This window comes from Nannospalax galili, unplaced genomic scaffold, assembly GCF_000622305.1.
Source record: "Nannospalax galili isolate Female #2095 unplaced genomic scaffold, S.galili_v1.0 scaffold358, whole genome shotgun sequence".
In the NCBI taxonomy this organism is placed as follows: Eukaryota; Metazoa; Chordata; class Mammalia; order Rodentia; family Spalacidae; genus Nannospalax; species Nannospalax galili.
The window spans coordinates 37,363-60,839 of record NW_008340434.1 but is presented as its reverse complement, the minus strand read 5'-3'; the positions used below and the strand labels follow the sequence as shown (position 1 = coordinate 60,839).

General features: G+C 45.6%; 1 protein-coding gene across 1 annotated transcript in view; it reads left to right on the top strand.

Moving 5' to 3' along the window:
• Window positions 1-23,477, top strand: part of LOC103736118 (ankyrin-3-like) — a gene marked incomplete at its 3' end in the record, with an annotated part of 74,567 nt that overhangs the window by 17,041 nt on the left and 34,049 nt on the right. The window contains exon 6 of the mRNA XM_017798829.1: window positions 10,102-10,200. Coding sequence (XP_017654318.1) covers window positions 10,102-10,200 — 99 coding nt within the window. The remainder of the gene's footprint in view (window positions 1-10,101; window positions 10,201-23,477) is intronic.

Sequence of the window (23,477 nt, the reverse complement as noted above, 5' to 3'; positions counted from 1 at the left end):
CCACAGGTTTCTGATACACACACACTGCTGGCGACCGCAGGGCCCTGATCCACACACACACATACACACACACACACACACACACACACACACACACACTGCTGGCGACCGCAGGGCCCTGATCCATACACTCTTCACTAAGAATCCCTGGTACATGACGACACTGACAGCTGAAGGAGGTCACCCATGACTGTCACTCTCGTGGTATATGGCAACAACACAAACAGCAGCTCCTGCCATCTTTGCAACTGTCTCTTTAACCAGGAAGAAACACACTCTTAAGACAGACTCCCTTTAAAAGTATGGCACAAGGGGCTGGAGAGATGACTCAGCGGATTAGAGTATGGACCGCTCATGCAGTGGACCCAGGTTCGAATCCTAGCACCACATGGCGGCTAACAACTGTCACTCCAGTTCCAGGGGGCCTGACATGCTCTTCTGACTCCGTGGGCATTGCAGGACACAGATGCACTTATATACATGCAGGCACTTATATACATACACTCATACACATAAAATAAATAAAATATTTTTTAAAGCATTGCACAAGTCCAACCAGTGGCATGGTAGCCGTTCTCTGAGGCACATAAATGTCACTTCCCAGAATGTCTGGGGTACAGTTTACCATGGTATAGGTCAGAATGTGGTCAATTTTTAAGAAGGTAGTACAGGGGGCTGGAGAGGTGGCCTGGCAGTTAAGAGCACTGGCTGCTCTTGTAGAGGACCTGGGTTCAGTTCACATCGTAGCTCCCAACTGTTAACTCCAGTTCCAGGGGATCCAACACCCTCTTCTGGCCTCCACAGCCACCAGGTACACAGGTGTTATGCATACATACGTACATAATACACACATACAAGCACACGCCCATTAAAACAAAAATAAATCTTTTAACAAAAACGAGAGGTAATAGAGATGACAGAGTTTGAGAACGCCAGAGAGAAGGGAGAAAATCAGAAGTTGGAAGGCATTGTTTCTTCCCTCTTCCTGGACTGTGGTCCCTGCTTCCTGTGGGGCATCTGTGATGATGTTGCGCTGAGAATGTAACTCAGTGACCTAAGAAATCCTGCTTTGGAATTCCTGAAACGACATTGTCTTACAAAGTCAGCAGAGCTTCGTTTTCCCCGCTTGCACTTCCAAAAACAATCGTTCGCTAGCTATAGTTTTCCTTCATCCAGGGAGTGCTTGGGCCGCTGCGCCCTGGCCTGACCTGCCGACCCCTCGGCATATTTTCCACACCGGCTGTCCTTAGATAGTACTTTGGGATCTGCTCAGACGTGCCGTGGGCTCCTCCTCCAGCGGACAGGTCCCTCCACGGCAATAGAAAAAAGAAAAATAACAAACAGCAGACTCTCCCCGGTGGTTTGAGGAATGTAAAGCACAGAGAAGCCGGAGTAGGGGAGAGATGAGCACCTTGTAAAGCCCAGTGCTCAGAGGGTGTGTGGTACATGCCTCTGGGCGCATGAGTGATTGTTGGCTGGCTCTCTCACTTTGAAGCCAAGGTTCTAGAAGGAGAGCAGTGTGGACTGGCATAGTTGAAAAGAGCACTGTGAAGTGAGCAAGACAGAGAGACAGGGAGAGATGGACTGGGGCGAGGCAGAGAGGCAGGGACTGGAGTCTGTCCTGCCAGTGGAGTGTCAAAAAGCACTAAGATGAAAAAGGATTAAGAGGAATAACTGAACAGGAATGGGGGAGGGGCAGTCTGGGCAGTGTCAGCTGGGCGGGGGGGGGGGGCACTGGCCTGGGTCCTGCAGGGGAAGGGAGCCATTGCTGTTGTACATGGAGAAGCTAAGAGGTGGCTTAAGTGCTCCATTAGCAGTGTGAGGTATTGGGGGTAAGCCAGAACAGCTGGGTGCTCTAGCCGTCCAGTCACACTGGACAAAGGATGTGGGTAAGGTGTGGCGTGGCCAACCTCTGATGCTTTGCTCCTCTCTCAGAACTGTGTTCCCCACAGTCCTCCCAGAGCCACTGGCTCTTAGGGAATATGGGAGCATCACTCTCCTCAGAGGGTCTGGAAATCTGTACAGGATTTTTGTTTGCTATTGCCATTTATTAAACATAATAGGTGTCTTTATGACATTTGCACGCACACACACACACACGTAATGTACTTTGATCATGTTCACCCACAGAGACGTTTTTGGTTGTCACAATGACTAGCATGTGATGAGAGGTCCAGAATGGCCCAGGCTCCCTCAGTGCATGGGACAGCCCTGTGCGGGTTACAAAGTTCAGCCCACATGTCCGTGACAGTCCTACCAAGACATGATGAACCGAGCATGTCTTTATAGTCATGAGATGAAATGGGCGGAAGTCTGTGCTCACTCTGAGAGTGCTCCTTAGGGGTGGTGACCATCCCCTGGGATGCTTCAATTGAAAAGATGTGGCAGGAACTCAGAATTCCAGACCTGGGCTTTTCCAGGACTGAGCAGCAGATGCAGTAGCGAGTGCCCTACAGGACGTTCCACTTACACAGCGTACCTTCACACATGGGGCGCACTTACATACATGCAGGCAAAACACTCATAAAATAAAGATAAATAAAAATCTTTTTTTAAAAACTACAGGTGGGACTAGACAGATGGCTCAGCAGTCAAGAGCACTGACTAGTCTTGCAGATAACCTGGGTTCAAATCCCAGCACCTACATGGCAGCTAACAACCACCTGTAACTCCAGTTCCAGGGGATCTGACACCCTCTTCTGACCCCTGTGGGCACTGCACGACACGGGTGCACTTATATACATGCCAGCTGTATATGCATACACACAAAAATAATAAAATATTTTAAAACAAAAAACCCACACACAGGTAGTGGGAGTCAAAACAGAGATGGTGCTGGTGGGCTACAAATTAGGTGATATTAAAATGCAACCCATTTTCCACTGTGCCCTGTGCCAGCATCCGTGTTAGATACATTTAGGAAAGTATGAAGAGGCACAAGACATTTGCAATCCTCACAGGAGCTAGGACGCTTGGTTGGTATGTCTTAGTCCTTTAGAATGCCTCCATATCCGTGTGTAAATCTGCTGTGTTTATGTCTTGATTCTTGTGTAACGATATATTACACTTCCTGTGTAATTAGTATCTTAAGTATCCCTTCAAATATCATTTCACTTTACATGAAACACAAGAACCCAGTGGCAGGCTGGTTCTAATTCCTCTTCCTAAGCATGTGGGATTTCACTCTTTTGTACGTCACAAACCCACAGCTCACTCACTGCTTACACTATAATGGTGAGTTGCCTCTTGCATTGACCTTCCCCTTTTGCTGTCTTCAGAGCCCCTGTTTCTAATTTTCTGTCTGTGGCACATTCTTACTGTCTAAGGAATTTCCTTTTGCATTTTTGTGTTTGAGGTCTGCTGGGAATAAATGATCGCTTTCCTCTGTGTCTACTTTCAATTTTTTAATTTCCATTTGCAACTATTTGTGCCTTACTGTACAGTTTGATGTTTCTTTATCTTGCTTCGTGTCCTCTGGACTTCTTGGATTTGTGGTTTCATTTCTTTCATTGTTTGGGGACTATTCTGGACCTCATGGCCTCTCCTCTGTCTGATTTTTCGTCTGGTGGAGCTGCGTTCTCTATGGGTTCCACAGCTGCTTGTGCCTTTTTCTCAGTAGATTTCTATTTGGAGAATTTACTGAGTCTTTTAAGTGTCTGGTTCTTGGCCCAGCTGTGTGCTATCTACTCAAGAACCTGATCAAGGGAGTTCTTCAGTTCTGACAATGTGGCTTTTCTTATTATCAAGTATTTCTGTCGACTCTCTTAGGAATTCCATCTCTTGGCTGAAATTCCATCTTTTTTTTTAAGATAAGGTTTCATTATGTAGCCCCAGCTGGCCTAGAACTCACTGTGTAGACCAGGCTTCCCTTGAACTCACAGAGATCCCCCTGCCTCTGCCTCCAGAACTGGGACTAAACACATGCCCAACATTGCCCAGATTTTTTTAAATTAATTTTTTTAGATTAGCATTAAAGAACTGGGTCTTATCATGACATCATCATACATACGTCATCATAAAAAGGCGTTGTCTTTCATTCCCCTCCAGGCCCTCTTCATGTATGCCCTTCCTTGCAGCTGGTTCCCTTTCTTACCATACTTCTGCTGGCCTATCGCATGCACCTCACTACCCTCTCGATTTCTCACTTCCTTTAACATATGCCCCATCATGATCCCATTTCTAGTTTTGTGACCTATAGATACACAGTTTTAGTTTCGCAAATGAGAGAACATGGGTCCTTCCTCATTCTTGGTCTACCTTATTTTGCTTAAGTTACATTCATTTTGCTGCAATCACTGTGGTTTCATTTTTCTTCACTGCTGTATAAAGCTCTGTTGTGGAGGCTGGGCTGATGGTTCAGTAGAGTGTGAGTTCAGATCCCCAGAACCTGTGTAAAGGCCAGACATGAGCACAGGCTCCCCCACAGGGAGGTGGAAGACAGAAGGAGAATCTCCAGGAGCCCCAAGGTCCATCTCAATCAAGGTGGAGAGGCAAGGACTGGAACCTCAAGTTGTCATCTGACTTCCCCACACACAGAGTGAACAAGCACACACACGTTCGGACACCACACATGGACACACACACACACACGCCACATTTTCTTTATTCACTCTTTGATTCACCTTGCTGATTCGATAACGTGGCTGTTAAGAATAGTACGGCTATAGAAACGGATGCACAGTGTGTGTAGTATGTTGACTTACAGTCCTCAGGGTATATGCCAAGAGTGGTCCAGACAGGTTACATGCCTATGTTCCACTTTTTGAGACACTAATATTGATTTCCGTGGTGGACCGCAGGCTCACGCTCCCTCCGGCAGGCTCTCGGGGCTCCTTCACCGTCTCATCTTCACCAGCGTTTGTTATCATTTGTTTTCTTAATGATGGTCATTCTGAATGGGTGAGATAGAATCTCGTAATCTTAAATACGCTTTTCCCCGGTGGCTAAGAATGTTAAACACTGGGCTAGAGAGATGACTCGGTAGCTAAGGATGCTTGCTGCTCTTGCAGAAGACCTGAATTTGGTTCCCAGCATCCATATCAGGCAGCTTATGCCTTGTACCTAGGCTCCAAAGATTCACGTTAGGTCAGTTCTCATCCCTCATCTCTTGGGACACCTGAGGTGCAGCAGAAGTCTCTGGCCCGCTGTTGGCTCATGTTGCTCGTCACTCTGTGCTAGGTCTGTGGGGCCAGGAGTCTTCATGTGGTCCAGCCTGTCATGGGGAGTGTGCTCAGCCTCAGGCTGGACTGCTCCCGTGTTTCAGCCCTCGCTTATGGCACCCAAACTCCACTTTCTTCTTGCAGATGTGAAAGCTCTTGTGTTAAGCCACTTTCATTTATTTTAAAAAAAATTATGTGGGCTGGAGAGATGGCTCAGTGGTTAAGAACACCGGCTGTTCTTGTAGAGGACCCAGGTTTGATTCCCAACACCCACATAGTGGGTTAAAACCTGCCATAACTCCAGTTCCAGGGAATTCTGATGCCCTCTTTGGCCTCTGTGGGCATTGGACGGCATGGGTGCACTTACGTGCATGCAGGCAATACACTCATAAACATAAAATTTAAAAAACATAAATTATTTTACTAAAATAATAAAAAATGACGTGTATGCGTGTTTTACATGCATGTATGTAAGTGAATGAAATGTATGCAGTGACTGCAGAGGTCAGAGAGGGTGTTGGACCTTCTGGAACTAGGGTCACAGACAGTGGGTGCCCAGTGGGTACTGGAAACCAGACCTGATCCTCTGTAAGAGCAGTGGGTGCTCCTAGCCGCTTAGCCGTCTCCCCGGCCCCCAGTTACTGTTCTATTGCTGGGATAATGCACCATGACCAAATGTGACTTAGGGAAGAGTTTATTTGGCTTACAGTTCCAGAGGGATGAGTCCGTCATGGCGGGGATCAAGGCAAAAAGCGGCAGGTGTGGCGGCACAAGCGGGAAACTGAGAGCTCGCGTCTTAACCACAGAGAGGAAACAGCAAAGGAAGTGCTGGAGGAAGCCCAGACCACACTTCCTAAAGGTTCCACGAACCCTGCTTGCCAACAGTGCCATCAACCGCAGACCAGGTGTCTGATGCTTGAGACCGTGGGGGTCATTTCTCATCTAAGCCCCCACAGCTCTTCATCCCAGCAAGTTTGCACAAACTTACACAACACCATCAGCAAGCAAGGGCTCTTTGAAAGGAGGCTTCCCATCTCTAACATCATTGTGCTCTTTCAGTATGCTGCTGTCTGCTTTGACAGGCCCTGTGCACAGTAGGGCATAAGCCGTTCTCATTCACTGAATAATCAGTATATAGTCCGTTAAGTGGTCAGAGGTGCCCTTCCCTCTTGATGGGCTCCTAGTTGACAAAACCAGCGATTATGGGATTCAGAGGTGACAGGTGTCCCAAGGCCTATCAGCAGGAAACTTCTCGCAAGAAGCAAGTCTTTAGTCAGAGACATTCTGGTCTCTACCTACGATTATCTCAGTGAGAGGGTCTGCTGACAGGTACGATCCTGCCTTAGCCACCAATAAGCTGTTTCTCAATCGGCAAATCATAGATCAGTTCTGTCTCATTTTGCACCAAAGTCTCATTTTACCAAATGGATTGACTTTTATGCTGTCCGTTGGAAGTCGTAAGGATAAAATTGAGTTATATAGATCTGTAAGCCATTTACAACACTGGGGTAGGGGGAGCGGGTAGAGGTGTGCAAGCTTGTTTGTATGTGTCCATAATGCACATGTGCACATGTACATGCTGATGTCCGAGGTCAACATCTGGTTTTGTTTTTCAGGACCTGCCCACCTTGTTTTTTTGAGACAGAGTCTGTCACTGGGACCTGGGGCTTGCCAGTTATGTGGGGCTGACTGACCAGCAAGCCCAGAGATCTGCCTCTCTGTGCCCCCGGGGTTGGGATTATAAGGGTGTCATCGCACCCAGCCTTTTTACGTGGGTCCTGGGGATCAAACTCATGGCCTTGTGCTTGCACAGCAAACACTTTACCAACCGAGCTCTCTCCCTTTACAACACTCTTAAGCAGTTTTAGAAATATAAAGCCTTCCCCTAGGAGAGGCCAGAGGGGTGTAGGAAGACCAGGTAGAGTTCCAGGTCCTGTTTGTATGTGGCCTATGAAGCGAGAAACAGAAAACAAAGGAGGCCCAGTGCCTCTCACTAATCCGCCTGCTGAGATGAGGTTCATTAAGACCTTCTCAGCCTGGGGAAAGCCACTTCCTTAAGGGACAATAGCAGCTGAGCCCTAATAAACCCCCAGAACTGGGGAGTCTGTGTCATGTCCCCCTCGGGCTCAGTGAGCGCCTGCTGGACTGTTCCTGTAACCCTAGCTCCACCTGCTGGCAGAAGACTAGATTCATTGAGACTGTGCCACCAGGTTCTCAGAGCAGCCTACAGCTGGACTCAGAACAAACAAATCCCACAGCCTAAGCATCACCAGGGTCTCCTGCCTGCTCTGACTCACAGTGAAGACCAGTGCACATGCAGTGCTGGTCACCTGGCTTCACGTCCTCCTCTTATAACCTGTCACACGCAGCCGAAACCCTTGGCCATAAGCCAGTAGGTCTAGAGCAGGGACCAGCCACCAGCTGCACTTGGGCCAAATCCAGACCACTGCCTGGTTTTGTAGATCTTTGTTTTTTAGAACGTGGACACTCTTGCTTGTTTATAGATGATTTGTGCTGCTGTGACAGGGTGAAAGCCTCTGCCTCACAGGTGATGTGGCTTACAGAGTGCAAGATTTGGCTATGTGGCCCTGTGCACAGAATGTTTGCCTGGGAGCTGGGGATGTGGATCAGTAATAGACTGCTTACCCTGCAGGCCCACAACTGCCTGTGACTCCAGCTCCAGAAGAACCAACGCCCTCTTCTGGTCTCCATGGGTACCCACCCACAAGTGTCATCCATTCACCCAGACACACATACACATAAATAAAAATAAATCTTTTTTAAAGTTCAAGTAGAAACGTTTGCTGGAGACACAGGTGCAATGGATGTGTTAACCCCTGAGAGTTCAGTCAGTCAGACCCAGTTGGTGGAAGCTTTTATAGACTAGATTATAAGGTTTCTTCAATAAATGAGCAGATATAGAAAAAAAGGTAGTGTAGCAAGCTCTGGGGAGTGAAAGTGATATCAAGGACCTCAGACCTAATACAGCATGAAGACCAACTGAGATGCTTGGAGATAACAGAAGCTGGGCACAGATAGTGTTTGAGATGCTGTGGTGGTGCTTGTGCTTACAGCTTTGTGTTTCTCTCTCTCTCTCTCTCTCTCTCTCTCTCTCTCTCTCTCTCGTCATCCTTACCTATTCAAGCATGGTGGCACAGGCCTGTAGTTCCAGCCTGAGCTACTTAGCAAGACCCCATCTCAGAAGAAAGAGAATAAATACACACCCTTTTCCATGAGAAATTATTAAGTTTATGGACTTATGGGATGTTCTTTCTCTCCTTGAGTTCCTTCAGCAAGATAAAACAATGTGGGTAGAAGCAAATGGCTGATTGGTTGAAGGTTGGGAAGCTAGGGCTTGAACCTAGGGCCCTGTGTGTGCTACACGGGCACTCGACATGCCCCACCCCAAGCTTGATATTTATTGAATCTGGATAAGAAGGACCTGAAATTCACTGTTATTTTTCCTCAAACTGTATACTTAGAATTTTTCATTATAAGGTATTTTGTTGAAACTGGAGAGATGGATCAGTGGTTAAGAGCACTGGCTGCTCTTGCAGAGGACCTGGGTTCGATTCCCAGCACCTACATGGTGGCTAACAACTGTCTGTAACTTTAGTTCTAGGGGATCTGATGCTCTCTTCTGACCTTCACGGGCATTGCATGACACGGGTGCACTTACATACACTCAGGCATAACACTCATACATAGAAAATAAAAATAAATGAAAACTATTTGAAAGATGCTTTGTTTTTAATCACGTTTGAGGTTGAACATTTAAATGACCTTCCACCTATGCTTGTGCAAGTGACCCTAATCAGGTACAGCGAGTCACACACAGAAGACTTGGAAGCAAGAGAGGGGCATGCTGGGAAGAAGGTGTGGGAGTGGGACAGGATAAGTGAATAATGCTGAATGTGATCAAAGTGTGCTGTATATGTGTACGTATATTGTCAAAGGATAAATTTTAATATAGACATTTAATAAATACATTTGAAAATTCAGTCCTGCTTCTGTCAGCCCTTTCTGTACATGGCGACTGCAAGGCAGGTTGTGTGTAGTAATGTAAAGATTTTGAGGACTAAGTGAGATTGTAAAAGAGCTTAGGTGCTGAAGACCCAGCTCAGTGGTGGAGAGGTTGCCTAGCCTAACCTTGAGGCCCTGAGTCCAGTGCCAGCACCACAGAAACTTGGAAGAGTTCAGTCCAATTCCTCATGAACAGGAAGTGATCGATACCTGGTAGCTATTGTGTCTGTTTGCAAACTATAAACACATACTTGCTGTGAACCTGTTCTTTATGATCTTGCTGGATCTTTGTGATCCACAAGCTCTAAACTTTAGTGCTAGCAGCAGTAAGAGAACAAAATGGGAATTCTTTTCAGTATGTACATAGATTTCCTTGATGGTCTAGAACAGCAGTCAAAGCATGGGGAAAGGAATTGCTGAGGATGCTTGTGGGCACCTTTAGGGCATTCCTGGCAAAGGACAGGTGTTCCCATTTCATGGATGTTGTCTCTCGTTGCAATCCACAGCTCCCACTGAGCCCAGGAAAGCTCTGAGCCCCCAACGTGCCTTTATGTTCTCTGGACTGACCCAGTCAGGCACCTCTCAGTCAACCCCTCGCTGACCGCTGTGCTCAGCATCACACATTTTGTAGGAAAACACGTTGACTTAAAAACGTAAGATTTTTGTAGATGAAATGTCATCTCCTCTCTCAGTCACCACCAGCATCTAAAATAAATAAACTTGAACCCCATCCCCCGGACAGCCTCCCTTCAAATTCTGAGTCTGTTTTTGAAAACAGTAGCTGTCAGAGAGAGATGTCAGAAATAGACTGTCTGCACTATGTGTTTGAACAGGGGAAAGGAAAAAAGAGGTTTACACTTACGAAACAATGTTCTGCTTAAACGAAGAGTCTTACTCGGGTGACTTTTCTGCTCCACAGAATGACATCACTCCTCTACACGTCGCGTCAAAAAGAGGAAATGCAAATATGGTGAAGCTGTTGCTTGACCGGGGAGCAAAGATCGACGCCAAAACCAGGGTAAGCCCACTCGTGTGCACGGCTGCTCCTGTTTTCCAGAGGTAGAAGTGCTCTCCCTGATTCTTCGCAGAGTACATGTTGGTTTGATTTGTGTTTGATTTGTTGCTATCTCTTGGAAAATGATCCTGCGTTTATCCTCAGGGTGGGTTGGTAACCCACTCTGTAATCATTAGTACAGCTTAGAGAGTGTCTGGCTTTAAGTATAGGAACAAGGTCCCGGGTCTACTGGCTTTATTGAATTGAGTTAGATCTTCAAGAATCACTTGAGATGGGGCTGGAGAGATGGCTCAGCAGTTAAGAGCACTGGCTGCTCATGCAGAGGACTGGGGTTCAGTTCCCAGCACCCACATGGCTGCTAACAACCTTCTGTATCTCCAGTTTCAGGGGATCCAATGTCCTCTTCTGACCTCGGAGGGCACTGCATGCATGGGTGCACTTAGATACATGCAGGCAAAACATACACATAAAACAAAATAAATAATTTTTTTTAAATGGCTTGAGGGGCTAGAGAGATGACTCAGCAGTTAAGAGTCTTTGCTGCTTGCAGAGGACCGGGGTTCAGTTCCCAGCACCCACACTGGGCAGCTCACAACCACCTGTAACTCCAGTTCCAGGAAATCTCCTGCTTACTCTCTTCTGGTCTCCATAGGCTTCTACACACATGTGCACATACACACGGACACATACACATAGATAAAAAAAAATGAATTAATTGACATTTAAAGCTGAGCTGTTGGGTCATTTTGATGCCAAGGCTGCAGGTGCCCTATGAAAAACTGTATCTACTCTTCTGTCTTGCTGGCAGTAATATGAAATTGTATACCAGTAATAGAAAACAGCTTGGATGTTAAAACAGCCACATATTAAAAACAGGACTACCACTTCTAGGTGCATGTTCAGAAGAATTAAAAAGCAGGGTCTCCAAGAGGCATTTCCACACTTACGTCTGCTGAAATATTTTTAAAATTGTCAAAAATCTGGAAGTAGCCCAAATGTCTGTTAATAGATGAAGGTGGTTCCGTCAGTGATGTGCTTGTGGCACAGTTATGAAGACCTAAGTTCAGATCCCCAGCACCAAAGCCTGGGCTTGGTTTCGAGGACCTGGAATCCAATTCTGGGGAGGCAGGAGCAGGAGGCTTCCCGGAGCTCACTGCCAGCCAGTCTAGCAGGATTGACGAGCTCCAGCCTCAGTGAGCAATCCCATCTCATAAAGTAAGGTGGAGAGTGATTGAAGACATACAGTGTCAGTCCCTGGCCGCTACACACACGTGCACAAACACATATATGTGCACCCACCCACATACACATACACATAAAAAAGAATAACTTACCACAGTACAGATGAACCTTGAGGAGTCCATTTAGTAAAATAAGCCAGTCCCTTAAGGACAAATGGCCATGATTCTACTTAGATGAGTTATCTAGAGTCAGAATCATGGAAAGGGACTGCCTGTGTAGCTCCACAAAGGATGGGCTTAGCATGCATAAGTCTCTAGGTTCAACCTCCAGCTCCAAAGAAGAAATATTATAGAAATAAAACACAGAATTGTAGTTGCCAGGATGAAGAGGGAGATGGGGAGTTGTCTGGGAATGGATTGTCAGATTGAAAGAAAAACAACAGTAAGAAAAAAAAACAGGTCTAGCCACAACGTAAATATAATGGACCACACAGTTAAAAATTACTTTGAGGGTAGAACTTCTGTTTTTCACAGCTAAAAGTTTTAATTAAAAAATTTCAAAACACACAAATATGCCTCGCTAGGTGCATATGGTATGCTGTTTTTATTTTGTAAAAATGGTGGTGGCCGACTTTGCATGTGCTGCAGTGTGTTGTTTATTTGATACGAGGCCTATGGGTCCCAGAAAGAGCTGAGACTCAGAATCTGGTTTGAATCCAGGCTCTATGCTCAGCAAGCTGACTTAGGTAAACTAGTTAACCTTTCTGTTTGGAATTTTGCCTTCCGAAGATTAAAAGAACGACTTATCCTCTGGGGGATTGCCACAGTGACCAAGATGTTTGGCAATTCTGTCAGCCTGATGTAGGCCAGAAATCCCAGTCGTGAGTGCACCTCAGAGCCGCAGTTACTACTAAACTCCTAGCAAAGGACTTTTCTTTTTCCACATTTCTCGTGTTTATTATGAGATCTGAGCAAGAGCCAGTCTAATAAAAAGGTGGTGTCACCCTAAGCATCCATTTGTCAAAGGGGTTTAGGTGGGTCCCCCGCCTTGTTACTGTACCCTGGCAGTCCTGGGCGTCCCGCTTCCAAGAATCCTGATCTCCATGTTTCTAAAATCAGTCTGGCAACCCAAGCTGATTCCTCTTGTACTCTGATTTACTGTTCATGACATTAATACATTCAAACAGTAAATGAATACTGAGTGTCTCCTCAGCTGTGGGAGTAGGTCAAAGAGGAAGACAGCATTTTTCTAAAGCTGCCATGAGGCTATGGGCTGGTTTGTTATCTGTACTCTGCCCTTAATCCAGCCCAGCCCTGAGTGTCTCCATTTCCTGGTGACTATTGAACCTGAAAAGCAATAAGCTCACTAGAGAGGGAAATGCAGAATAGAAAGGTTCCCGTGAAGGACAGTGTCACCAGAGAACAATCTACTGAACTGACCAGGGCATGTCTCAGTAAGGAAGTGTCAGTACATGAAGTCATTGCTGTCAATGGCAAGTCCTCTGCTAAGCATGGGCTGTGGCCCGGGTGGGAAGGAAAAGAGGAAGGGCATCATTTGTAAAAGTGGAGCAGGATTGTTTCTAAATAGCAGAAATGAATTCGTGTAAGGGGAAAGGAGGGTTCCAGAGCCAAGAAGAGAAGCGTGAGGTGCCTGGCCATCTGCTGGGATTTCTGCTGGTAGTTGATGGAAAATGACCTTGTTTCTCCTCCTCTTGATACAATCTTCAAACACGTGAAGAGCAAAATTACTTCTCATCTCAAACACCCAGGAGGTGCACATGGAGGTGCGTTAGTTTTCCATTGCTGTGGCCAAGTACCTGAGAAGAAGCGGCTTAAGCAGGGAAGAGTTTAACCGGGCTCACGGTTAGAAGGGCTACAAGTCGTCATGGGGGGTGGGGGGCAGATACCAGTCGTCACGGGGGATACAAGCCGTCATGGGGGAAGGCGTGGTGGCAGGCAGCTCCACTATGAAAGGACGTGTATGTAACTGGACTTCTCACCTCCTGGTATCTCAGAAGGACCAGAAGCAGAGAGCGGACAGGAAGTGGTGGTAGGCTGTGGAACCACAAGGCCCATCCCAAGTCACCCACTTCCTTCAATGAGGCCCCGCCTTCTGAAGGTTACACAACTTTACCAATAAGCACCAACATTTGAGAACCAAGGGCCCAACACAGAAGCCTGTGGGGGGCATTTCACATTCGGACCACGAGGGGGGCGCTTATTGTGTTACAGGAGATGCACATCAAAGTTCTTCTGATAGATAAATCAATGACTGAGATGATTACCTCGGCAGACTATCTAGGCGGCTCCTTGTCTTTGCCCCTTGCCTCCTGGGTACTGTCAGTAGAGGTGGAGCCTTCTTTGCTACTGCCCCGTTGGGTTCTGCCTTGGGTTTACTTTCCTTCAGTTTGAAAGGCACGGATGTGAAGGAGAAACGTGGAGTCACAGTAGAACGGCCCGTCTTGCTTTGTCTTTTTCCTCTGTAAAGTGGGTTGGGGGATGGTTTCAGGTGCACACAGACTGCATTCCTGGCAGATGGAATGGAAGAGAGTGAAGCATGAACCCCACACGTGAGCCATGTGCCATCCTCATAAAGACTCCCTTCTCGCTTGCTGGAGTTATGAGGGCATGTGGATGGCAAAGAGGGAGGCAGCCACAGTGTCGGAAGTCTGTGGGGCGAGTCTACAAACAGAACTGTCCATCAGTGGAAGTTGTAACCACCCAGGCCAGTGGAGCTTATGAGGAAATGGGCCGTTGCTGCCTATTTCCACCTCTAGGCATGTCCTCCTCTGGTGGCCGCCTCGTTGCATACAACAGGTCTAAGCCATGACACTTGTCCTTGGCCAGAGACCAGCATCTCCTGACTCATCTCAGAGGCCAATTCTGGAAAGAACCTCTTCTTTGGGGCTCTGCTTCCTGCCCAGGTTACTGACCTGGACCATCTTCTAGGAACTGAAGCCTGAATGCTGATCAGAGTCCTCTCACAGGGAGCTGAGCAAGATCTTCCTGGTTTAGAAAAGCAGAATGAGCATGCATTTTATTGTGTCTTTATTATGTTTAATTTGGCACAAGGGCTTATTCTCTAGCCTTAAATGTGACCAGCAAGTGTGACCTGACAGGAGGTTCATCCTCCTTCCTCATTTCCTCCCCAGTGCAGACAGTGAGCCGTTCCTACGATCTCACATACTGCTCAGCTGGGTGTTGTAGCTTTAATAATTAGGGATGGGAATGTTAGCTCAGTGGGTAAAGCACTTTTCAAGCAAGAGTAAGAACCAGAGTCTGGATCCCCATAAATGCTGGACAGTCCTGCAGTATTAGAACACAGAGGTGGAGACTGTGTTCTTGCTCCCCAGGCAAGCTGGTTAGCTAGACTGACTGGGCTCAAGTGAGAGACCCAGCCTCAATATATAAGATGGAGAGCATTTGAGGGAGACACTGAACATCAGCCTCTGACTTCTGCATACACACATAGACATACACCCACATACATGTGAACACACACATACACACACAAAGAATAATCAAAGCTGCAGATCTAGCTCAGTGGTAGACCACGTGCCCAGCACACGAAAGACTAGATTAAATCCTCAACACTGTGGGGATGTAAAAGAAAAGAGATACTATAAAATTCAAGATACTTACTCGTAAATCTTTCTGCAGTCTATTAAGGATCTGCTACACCAGAGTCTTCAGGTCTTTGTTTATTTGATTTCAAGAAAGCTTTTACCCAATTCCCAGCACCATCTGGCTGACTGGTACCATTTGGTCTGTAGCCAACCTGGAGTATACAGGATGCTTCTGTGACAAAGGTGGGGGTGGTGGGGATATGAACACTCACAGGGCAGCACTTTAGATCTGGTCTGTATGCACCATGTGCATTTAAAATGCTTTATGATGTTTGTTTATTACTCAACAAGATCTCAGTGGCTGTGTTCATATGCCTAAGATGCTTTGCTGAGGATGGTCCTCTGTTTCTGAACTCTAGCTCTCTTTAAAGCTAGCATGAATGTTTGGAACCTGTTAAAGAACCACATTTTCCAACAGATGGTCTCTTCCCGTTTTTATTTCTCTTGCGTCAATTCCAAGCCCAGTCAGAGACTCAATATATCCCTTATTCCAAAACCCTCCTAAGTGTTAAATTCTCTCTTTTCGCTAACTTCTCACCATTTAATTATAACGTCGGTGGTGTTTACATCTGCAAAGTCAGAAAAGATGCAGCCATAAGCACAATGCTCTAATTCCCAGAATGCTGCTCTAAGTTTGCCCCTCCCTTCCATCCTTCCTAGCAATGTGCCCAGGTCCTGTGCTCGCACACTCCACTGTTCTGGCTTTGCACACAGAGCCATGTCTTGACACAGAGATACACATGTTCATCTCATTGGCTGTACTGTAGAACTTAGCACACACTGGATATTTGGTAAGTGTTTGCTGTACATATTGATGTACGATATACTCCTTAACAGTCATTGTCAGGAAGGCTCACTGGACTTCACTGGGCACTGGTCCTATGGTGCTGTAAGTTTTCTCCCTGACATCAATGGCATCCAGTTCTCATATAAGAGTTAAAAGGCATTTATGTAGAGGCAGATGGGGGAGGAGCTTCAGAATACCTCCAACTTGAGGATTAATAAGTTCCTGCTATCCTGGGATGTCTGTCAGAGACATTGTAACATCAAAAGTTTACCCCACATCTTTCCAAGAATGTTACTGGTTGTATTTCTTACTTTAAAACAAAGGAAAAGAAGTCCAAGGGAACTTCCGCCACCCTTTACAGTCTCAGGAACGCAGCTGTCCTAGCTAAACATACGTTTGCAGAAAGCAAGTCATAAAAGTCTCTCTTAGATGATTTTAAAATAGTGATTTTGAAATACCACTTCCACTTCAGAGTTCTAAGAATGTTGACATGAACTTTGGGTAGAAGTACAGGTTTCTACGTGAATCAAGACTAAAGGGAAAGTATTTCTTCCTATCATACGAAATGTATTGATAGTTTTCATTTTCTGTCACAAATATTGGGAACTTAACCCAGCGTAGTGTACACACCCGTAATCTCACCACCTGGGAGGTAGAGGCAGAAGGATCAGGAGTTCAAGGTGAACCTACTTTACATAGTTAGTTGATGATCGGACTGGGCTGCATGAGACCCCATCTCAAAAAGCAAATGACAGGGGCTGGAGAGATGGTTCAGCAGTTAAGAGCACTGACTGCTTTTGTAGAGAGCCCAGGTTCAGTTCCCAGCACCCACATGGCAGCCAACAACCTTCTACAACTTCAGTTAGAAAGAATTAAACACCCTCTTCTCGTCTCTGCAGGCATTGAACATATGTGGTGCACTTACATGTATGCATGCAAAACACACATACACAAAGTAAAAATAAAAAATTTTAAAAGCCGATAGAAACTCAAATATTGGAATTTAATTGAGAGTGTTTAAATTAAAAAGAAAGATGTAGTTTTGAATTGCCCTTAAGAAGTGTCACCAGTGAAGCTTCGTCATGCAACAGAGGGCAATTAACTCAGAAAGCCACAACTGCCCAAAATGTAGAGAATAAGAGTCTGCAGAGTGCGTGTCTCTGGATAGGACTCCTTTATGAAACCCCACCCAACCTGGGCTCAGGGACCATTGTGGAAGAGGGGCAGAAAGACTGTAAGAGCCAGGGGTGGTGCATGTCCACAAGGAAGTAATTTTCCAGGCTTCTGGGAGCTTGCTCATATGAACTTACAGCAGTGGTGACAGCGTGTACAAGACCCATGCAAACTCAAACCAGACAAAAACCCAGCGTAGAACTGGGGAAATCAGTAAGAAGCCCCCACCTTAGCCGAGGGACTACTGATCACTGCTGAGTGAGGGAGAGTTGGTCTTTTTAAGGGAGTGATGCTGGATAGGCTGATCAGACTCCAGTAGATGAACTCACACCAAGGGACACCTGGAGAAACAGACTTGACTCAATAGGAGTATATGACAGAATGCATGAAATCCAGTGGAGGGGGGGTGGGGAGGGGGCACATAGGGCAGGAGGTCTAAATATGATTAAGATGTTTTATATGAAATGCACAAAATTCAGTTTAAAATATATATTGAAAAACAACAAAAACCCAAATATTAAAACTATTGAAAGTTAATTGAGAATATTTGTTTAAGTTTAAAAGAAAGATGTAATTATAAAATGCCCTTCGTGTCCGCTTTGCAAGAAAGAATGTCTTTGACAGTTGCAGTGCTCTTCGACTGGATTAAGATGTTTTATATGAAATGCACAAAATTCAGTTTAAAATATATATTGAAAAACAACAAAAACCCAAATATTAAAACTATTGAAAGTTAATTGAGAATATTTGTTTAAGTTTAAAAGAAAGATGTAATTATAAAATGCCCTTAGTGTCCGCTTTGCAAGAAAGAATGTCTTTGACAGTTGCAGTGCTCTTAGACTATAGGAGAGCCCTTCTCTTCTTTCCCCTAATGTTTTTTACACCATGTCAGAAAGCCCATTTACCGCTGGGCGTGGTGGCGTACGCCTTTAATCCCAGCACTTGGGAGACAGAGGCAGGTGGATCTCTGTGAGTTCGAGGCCAGCCTGGTCTCCATAGTGAGTTCAAGACCAGCCTGGTCTCCATATGAATCTGGGCCAAGAGACCCCATCTCAAAAAGACCAAAAAACATTTTTTTTTGCCCGTTTACCTTGCTGAATAGGAATGGCGGTGTCATGGGTGAAATACCACCTTCCCGCCTTCCTGCTTCTCTTGAAAAGCCTAAAGAGCAGGCTCAGGACAGTTAATTATTGTAACTAACTGCTGATTGGTCACAGGTGCAGACATCCAACTTTTCCCCATTTTCCCCTGAAGTATCTTGGTAATACTGACATCTAACTCCTTTGAAATATCTCAATACCAAGTAGACACCCACATACCCCACCGCAGTCTCCTGTGATCATCTTGATTCTGCCCCTTTCTTAAAACAGACTTAGAATAAATAAATAACTCATTATTGGTTTTCATTCTAAGGCTTAATTTGAATTTTTAAACATGTAACATCTTATAAGATCTATTAAAAATTACCTTTACATGTCAACCATTTAATTTTATGAAATTTATAATCATATATAATATTCTTTTACGTTCTATAAAAGTCAATCCTAACAAATCATTCCACTGTGAGAATTTCTTATTTATTTTATGTGTATGAATGTATTGCCTGCATGTATGTAAGTGCACTATTGTCATGCAATGCCCATGGAGGACAGAAGAGGCCGTTGGATTCCCCGAAACTGGAGTTACGGACAGTTGTTGGCTGCCATGTGGGTGCTGGGAACCGAACCCAGGTCCTCTGCAAGAACAGCCAGTTCTCTTAACCACTGAGCTGTCTCTCTAGTCCCCCGTTGTGAGATTTATAATATATGTAAAACCATGCCATATTTATAACTCCCAAATTGAAACAAGTAGTCTAAATGGAATTTCCTAACAGAATTATCGTAATACACTATTCATGAAGTAGGATAATGTTACTTCAATGTATAACAGTTATAAGATTAATGTTACTGTATAGTACAGTGCTACTCAGGTTATGATTGGTTAGAATATATATTATAGTCTGTGAGGCAGACCATAAAAGATTAAGCTAAAAATTCAAAGGAGAAGATTGCCAATGAGATGAGAGAGAGAGAGAAAACATATGTGATTGATGGATTGAAAGGTAGCTGACTGATGGACTGATGGAGGCCATTGTGAATTGATAGACATATTCATCGCTTAGAATTCTAAGTGGCACTCGACCCGAGGGAAGACGGGAGGAGAGAGAAAACCCACAAAACAAATAGCATAAGGTCGTTGTGTTCTCTCAGAACGCTGTAGTTATCCAGGCAGATTTTTACCTTCTATACTTTGATTTTGTACATTTATTTTATATGTGTGTGTATGTGCATGCATGTGCATGTGTACCATAGCATGTGTGTGGTGGTCAGAGGACAGCTTGTGGGAGGCTGTTCTCTCCTTCTTACCATGTGGGTTCTGAGGCTTGAACTCAGGTCACGAGGCTTTGTGGTAAATGCCATAACCAGCTGAGCTATCTTACCAGCCCCTGCTGTCGTTTTACCGTATCAAAACAGCAGCATTTCAGAAGGAAGGAAACTAGGGAATTTCTCTGTCCCATATGCAAGTGGCAGAAATAAATTCTTGATCTTATGATAGAATACTGGATGCTGTATCAATACGTGGCCTAGTAGCAGAAACCCAGTCCTTCAGAGTCAAGCTTGCAAGCATTGGCTCCCTTCTTGACCTTGGGCAGGTGCATCAAACCCCAAAGCAGCGTTCTCATCTATAAATAGAGCTCTTGATGCTTTTCCCATGGAAGAGTTGTCAGGAAAAAATGAGACTCAAATATAAAGTGCCTGGAACAGAGGACTTTAAACAAAACGGTATTTCACTTCCATTAGATTAACTCTATAACTGCCTAACATTTAGCTGAGGAATTGGGGGCTGGAGAGATGGCTCCACAGTTAAGAGCGCTGGCTGCTCTTGCAGAGGACCTAGCTCAATTCCCAGCACCCACGTGGCAGCTCACAACCATCCGTAACTCCAGTAGGATCAGACATCCTCTTTTGGCCACCATAGGCAGTGCACATACATGGTGTACTTACATTCATGTAAAACCTGCGCAGAAAAATAAATATTTGAATTTGGACAGAAATTCCAACGTGACTGGGTTTTCCATTGGACTGGAATCCCACCCTTTAGTCTGTCTGTGGTTGCTGTCCTGTCTTCCTAACACACGACCTACATTTTCTTTTACGGCTTTCAGTCTTGGTTTAATATCCACAGTGTACCCCAGAATTCCCCCGGTCTGGCTCGCCTTCCCTTCTCTAGAGTGAGTTTTTTGTTTAGGAAAGAAAAAGAACTTAGATGATGCAAAGCAAAACAAGGCTGTTACTTCTAGAAGCTTCCCGGTCAGAGCCATGTGACCCTCCACTCGGCCTGAGCAGATTCTGTGTGACCAGGTCTGTACTGCATTCAGTCTTCCGTGTTAATGCCTCACCATCCTCGCTCTGCTCATCACGAAAGTCGGACCTGAAGGAAGCTGTTTATGGCCTTCCTGTGTGAAAGCTTTGTCTCAGGCTAGCAGAAGAGCAATTCTGTTCACCCGGCAATGTCACTGATGAGATTACTGTCACCAATGAAATCTAGCCCTGGACAAACCAGGTTGTGGAGATTCAAAATTCTGCCCAAGGGAAACCTGTTCATTGTGTTATTGGTTGAAAAATCAAGAGGATTGGGGAAAAATTACGCCCCCCTTGGAATTTCGTTTCCCTCCTATAATGTTGCTATAACAATTCAGCATCCGTCTCCTCTCCCCTCCAGTCTAACTGTACGCGTTGGGGTCTTGAAGCTCTCCCACTCCCCTCAGGAAATGAGAATTGCTTTTTGTCAAGAGTTTTTCAGCTGGGTGTCGTGGCGCTCCTTTAATCCGGCACTCAGGAGGCAGAGGCAGGTGGTTCTCTGTGAGGCTGAAGGCCAGCCTGGTCTACATAGTGAATTCTAGGCCAGCTGGGCCTACATAGTGAGACCCTGTATCAAAAAGGTAAAAACAAAACCAAAATTTTTCAACTGGGACATGTTTGAGGTTGAAGAACTGCTTCTTGTCCAAGACACATCCTAAATGACACTGCACATAAATTAAGAGCAAGTAAGAATTTTGTTATATCAGAAAACTATTCCTGTGCTTTAACACGAAGGAGCGCATCAGTGTTATGTTCCCAAGTACAGTGTCCGCAACAGTGCTTGATTAAGTTGCAATACCCTGATTTACAAGGAAGGAAAATCTGTAGAGCAAACTGTGAGAGCCAAAACACTGAGTTGTGCTCCAAGTGTAATCTCCGTCTCTGATGATGAACTGGTTACTCTAGTGAGAATTTTATTTTCTGGAAGGATAGATATTTCAATGGTGCTTCTGGAGTAAACAAAATGAGTCTAAATCAAAAAGGATTCCAGGTCTGGTGAGATGTCTGACAGGATAGAGGTGCTTACAGCCAAGTCTAGTGGCCTTAGTTCAATCCCCATGACCCAGGTTGGTGGAAGAAAGGAAGCAACTCTTGCAAGTTGTCCTTTTACCTCCACATGTGTGCCAAGGCACATACGTGCACGCACGCGCGCGCGCGCACACACACACACACACACACAAAGTAAAAAAAAAAAAATCTATATTTTTTAAAAATACAACAAAGGAATTTTTATTAATGAATTAGAAAATACTTGTAAAGATCAGGTTGAGGGCTGGAGATGTAGCTCAGTCGGTAGCACGCTTGCCTACCAGGGATGACACCCTGGATACAAGCCCCAGTACCACATAAACCAGGCATGGTGCCATAAACCTGTAATCCCAGAACTCAGAGGGGAGGTAGGAGGATCAGAAGTTCAAGGTCATCTTCAGCCTCCTATCCAGTTAGAAGCCAACCTGGGCTACATGATGTGGTATCTCAAAAATACATAAATGCATACATAAATAAAATATAAACAAAAAGCAAATAAATACCTTAAAAAAGCTATTCATTCACTTACTCTGTTCACTAATTTAGGCTTTTGTTTTTTTAGGTCACACGATGTAGTCCAAGCTGGCCTTGAGCTCTTTGTAGTTCAGGCTAACCTTACACTCCTTATCCCCCTGCCTACACAGCATATTCCCCATGCCCTGTGAGGTTCAAGTATCCCTCAACTACTGGCCTTATCCTTGAGATTAGGGGAGGATAAACCAGTGTTGAAAAATATATTCATGACACATTAAATAATATGTATGTGATGTGTGCAGGTGTGTGCTCAGCAGAGCGTGTGTCCACTCACGTGGAGGTCAGAGGAGGATGTCAGGTGCGTTTCTCTAGCGTTCTGCTCCTTATTCTGTTGAGACAGCGTCCCTCGCTGAACCTAGAGTTTGTTTTTAGGCTAGACTGGCAGCTGGTAAGCCCCAGGATCCTCCTGTTTCCCATACACCAGCAGCAGCAGCATGGGGTAACCAGTGTGTGTGGCCTGTTTGTGGGGTGCTGGAACTCCAGACTGAGGTGCTCATGTTCTCTCAGCAAGCACACTTAACACTGGACTGTGGGCCGAACCCAGCCCTGAATAATTTATCCTTCAAAGAGAAGTGAGTGACTATGGAGTGCGCAGGGATCCCGGGGCGCCAGGCGCCGTCCCGTGCGCGCACCTGGAAGGCGGCGGGTCCCGCAGCAAGAGAAGTGAGTGACTATGGAGTGCGCAGGGATCCCGGGGCGCCAGGCGCCGGTCCCGTGCGCGCACCTGGAAGGTGGCGGGTCCCACAGCACATCTGCTCTGTGTTGCTGGCGGGCCCCTGCTTCTCCACTGTGGGTCCCTCTGCTACCCGGGCTGGCCCGGTCGAGTTCCGCCCTAATTTCACCCGTGCATTTCCTCGAGATGTGAAATCCACTGGCCGCTGGATCACGCGGGAAGGTGCGGGGTGGAAGGATAGCGCGCCCCCGGGGAGACTGGATTGTAGGCAGTGAGACACAGGACTCAGCTCTGATCTCAGTGATACAGCTACTTTATTCTCCTGACTCTGCTTGGCTCCAAGTCTTGGTGATCCAGCTCCAATTATTATTTATACTGAGGGGGTAGTGGTGAAAACCTTAGCTGATAGGTACTTTGTGGGTTCCCTTATTTACATGTAGAGGTGGGCTCCTGCCAGGCTGCCAGGCTGTCTGAAAATCACACAGGAAAGGCTGGCAGTTTCCAGAGCTGGAGGCCATGTTTCTGTGATGGCTGCTTCAAAAGATGAGTCAGGAAGATGCCAGGAAAGCACCCTGCTGAAAAAGGAGTCTCTGCATTTGAATCCGCGCCCGTGAGCTTTCCAGACATGGAGAAACTGCTACTTTACACAACAGGGGTCCCCAACAAGTGACAGTTGCTAAGGTCCTTTTTTTACATTTTTTTTAAAAAAGTTATTTATTTAATAACCACATACTTAGAAGAAGCATTTCATTACAACAGCATTGACATATTCAATAACAATTTCCAGGGCTAAGATGCATGTCTTTCAAAACTGGCTGTAAAATTTTAGGTTTACAGTTGAATTAATACAGTTATACAATATTGTACTCAGTATAA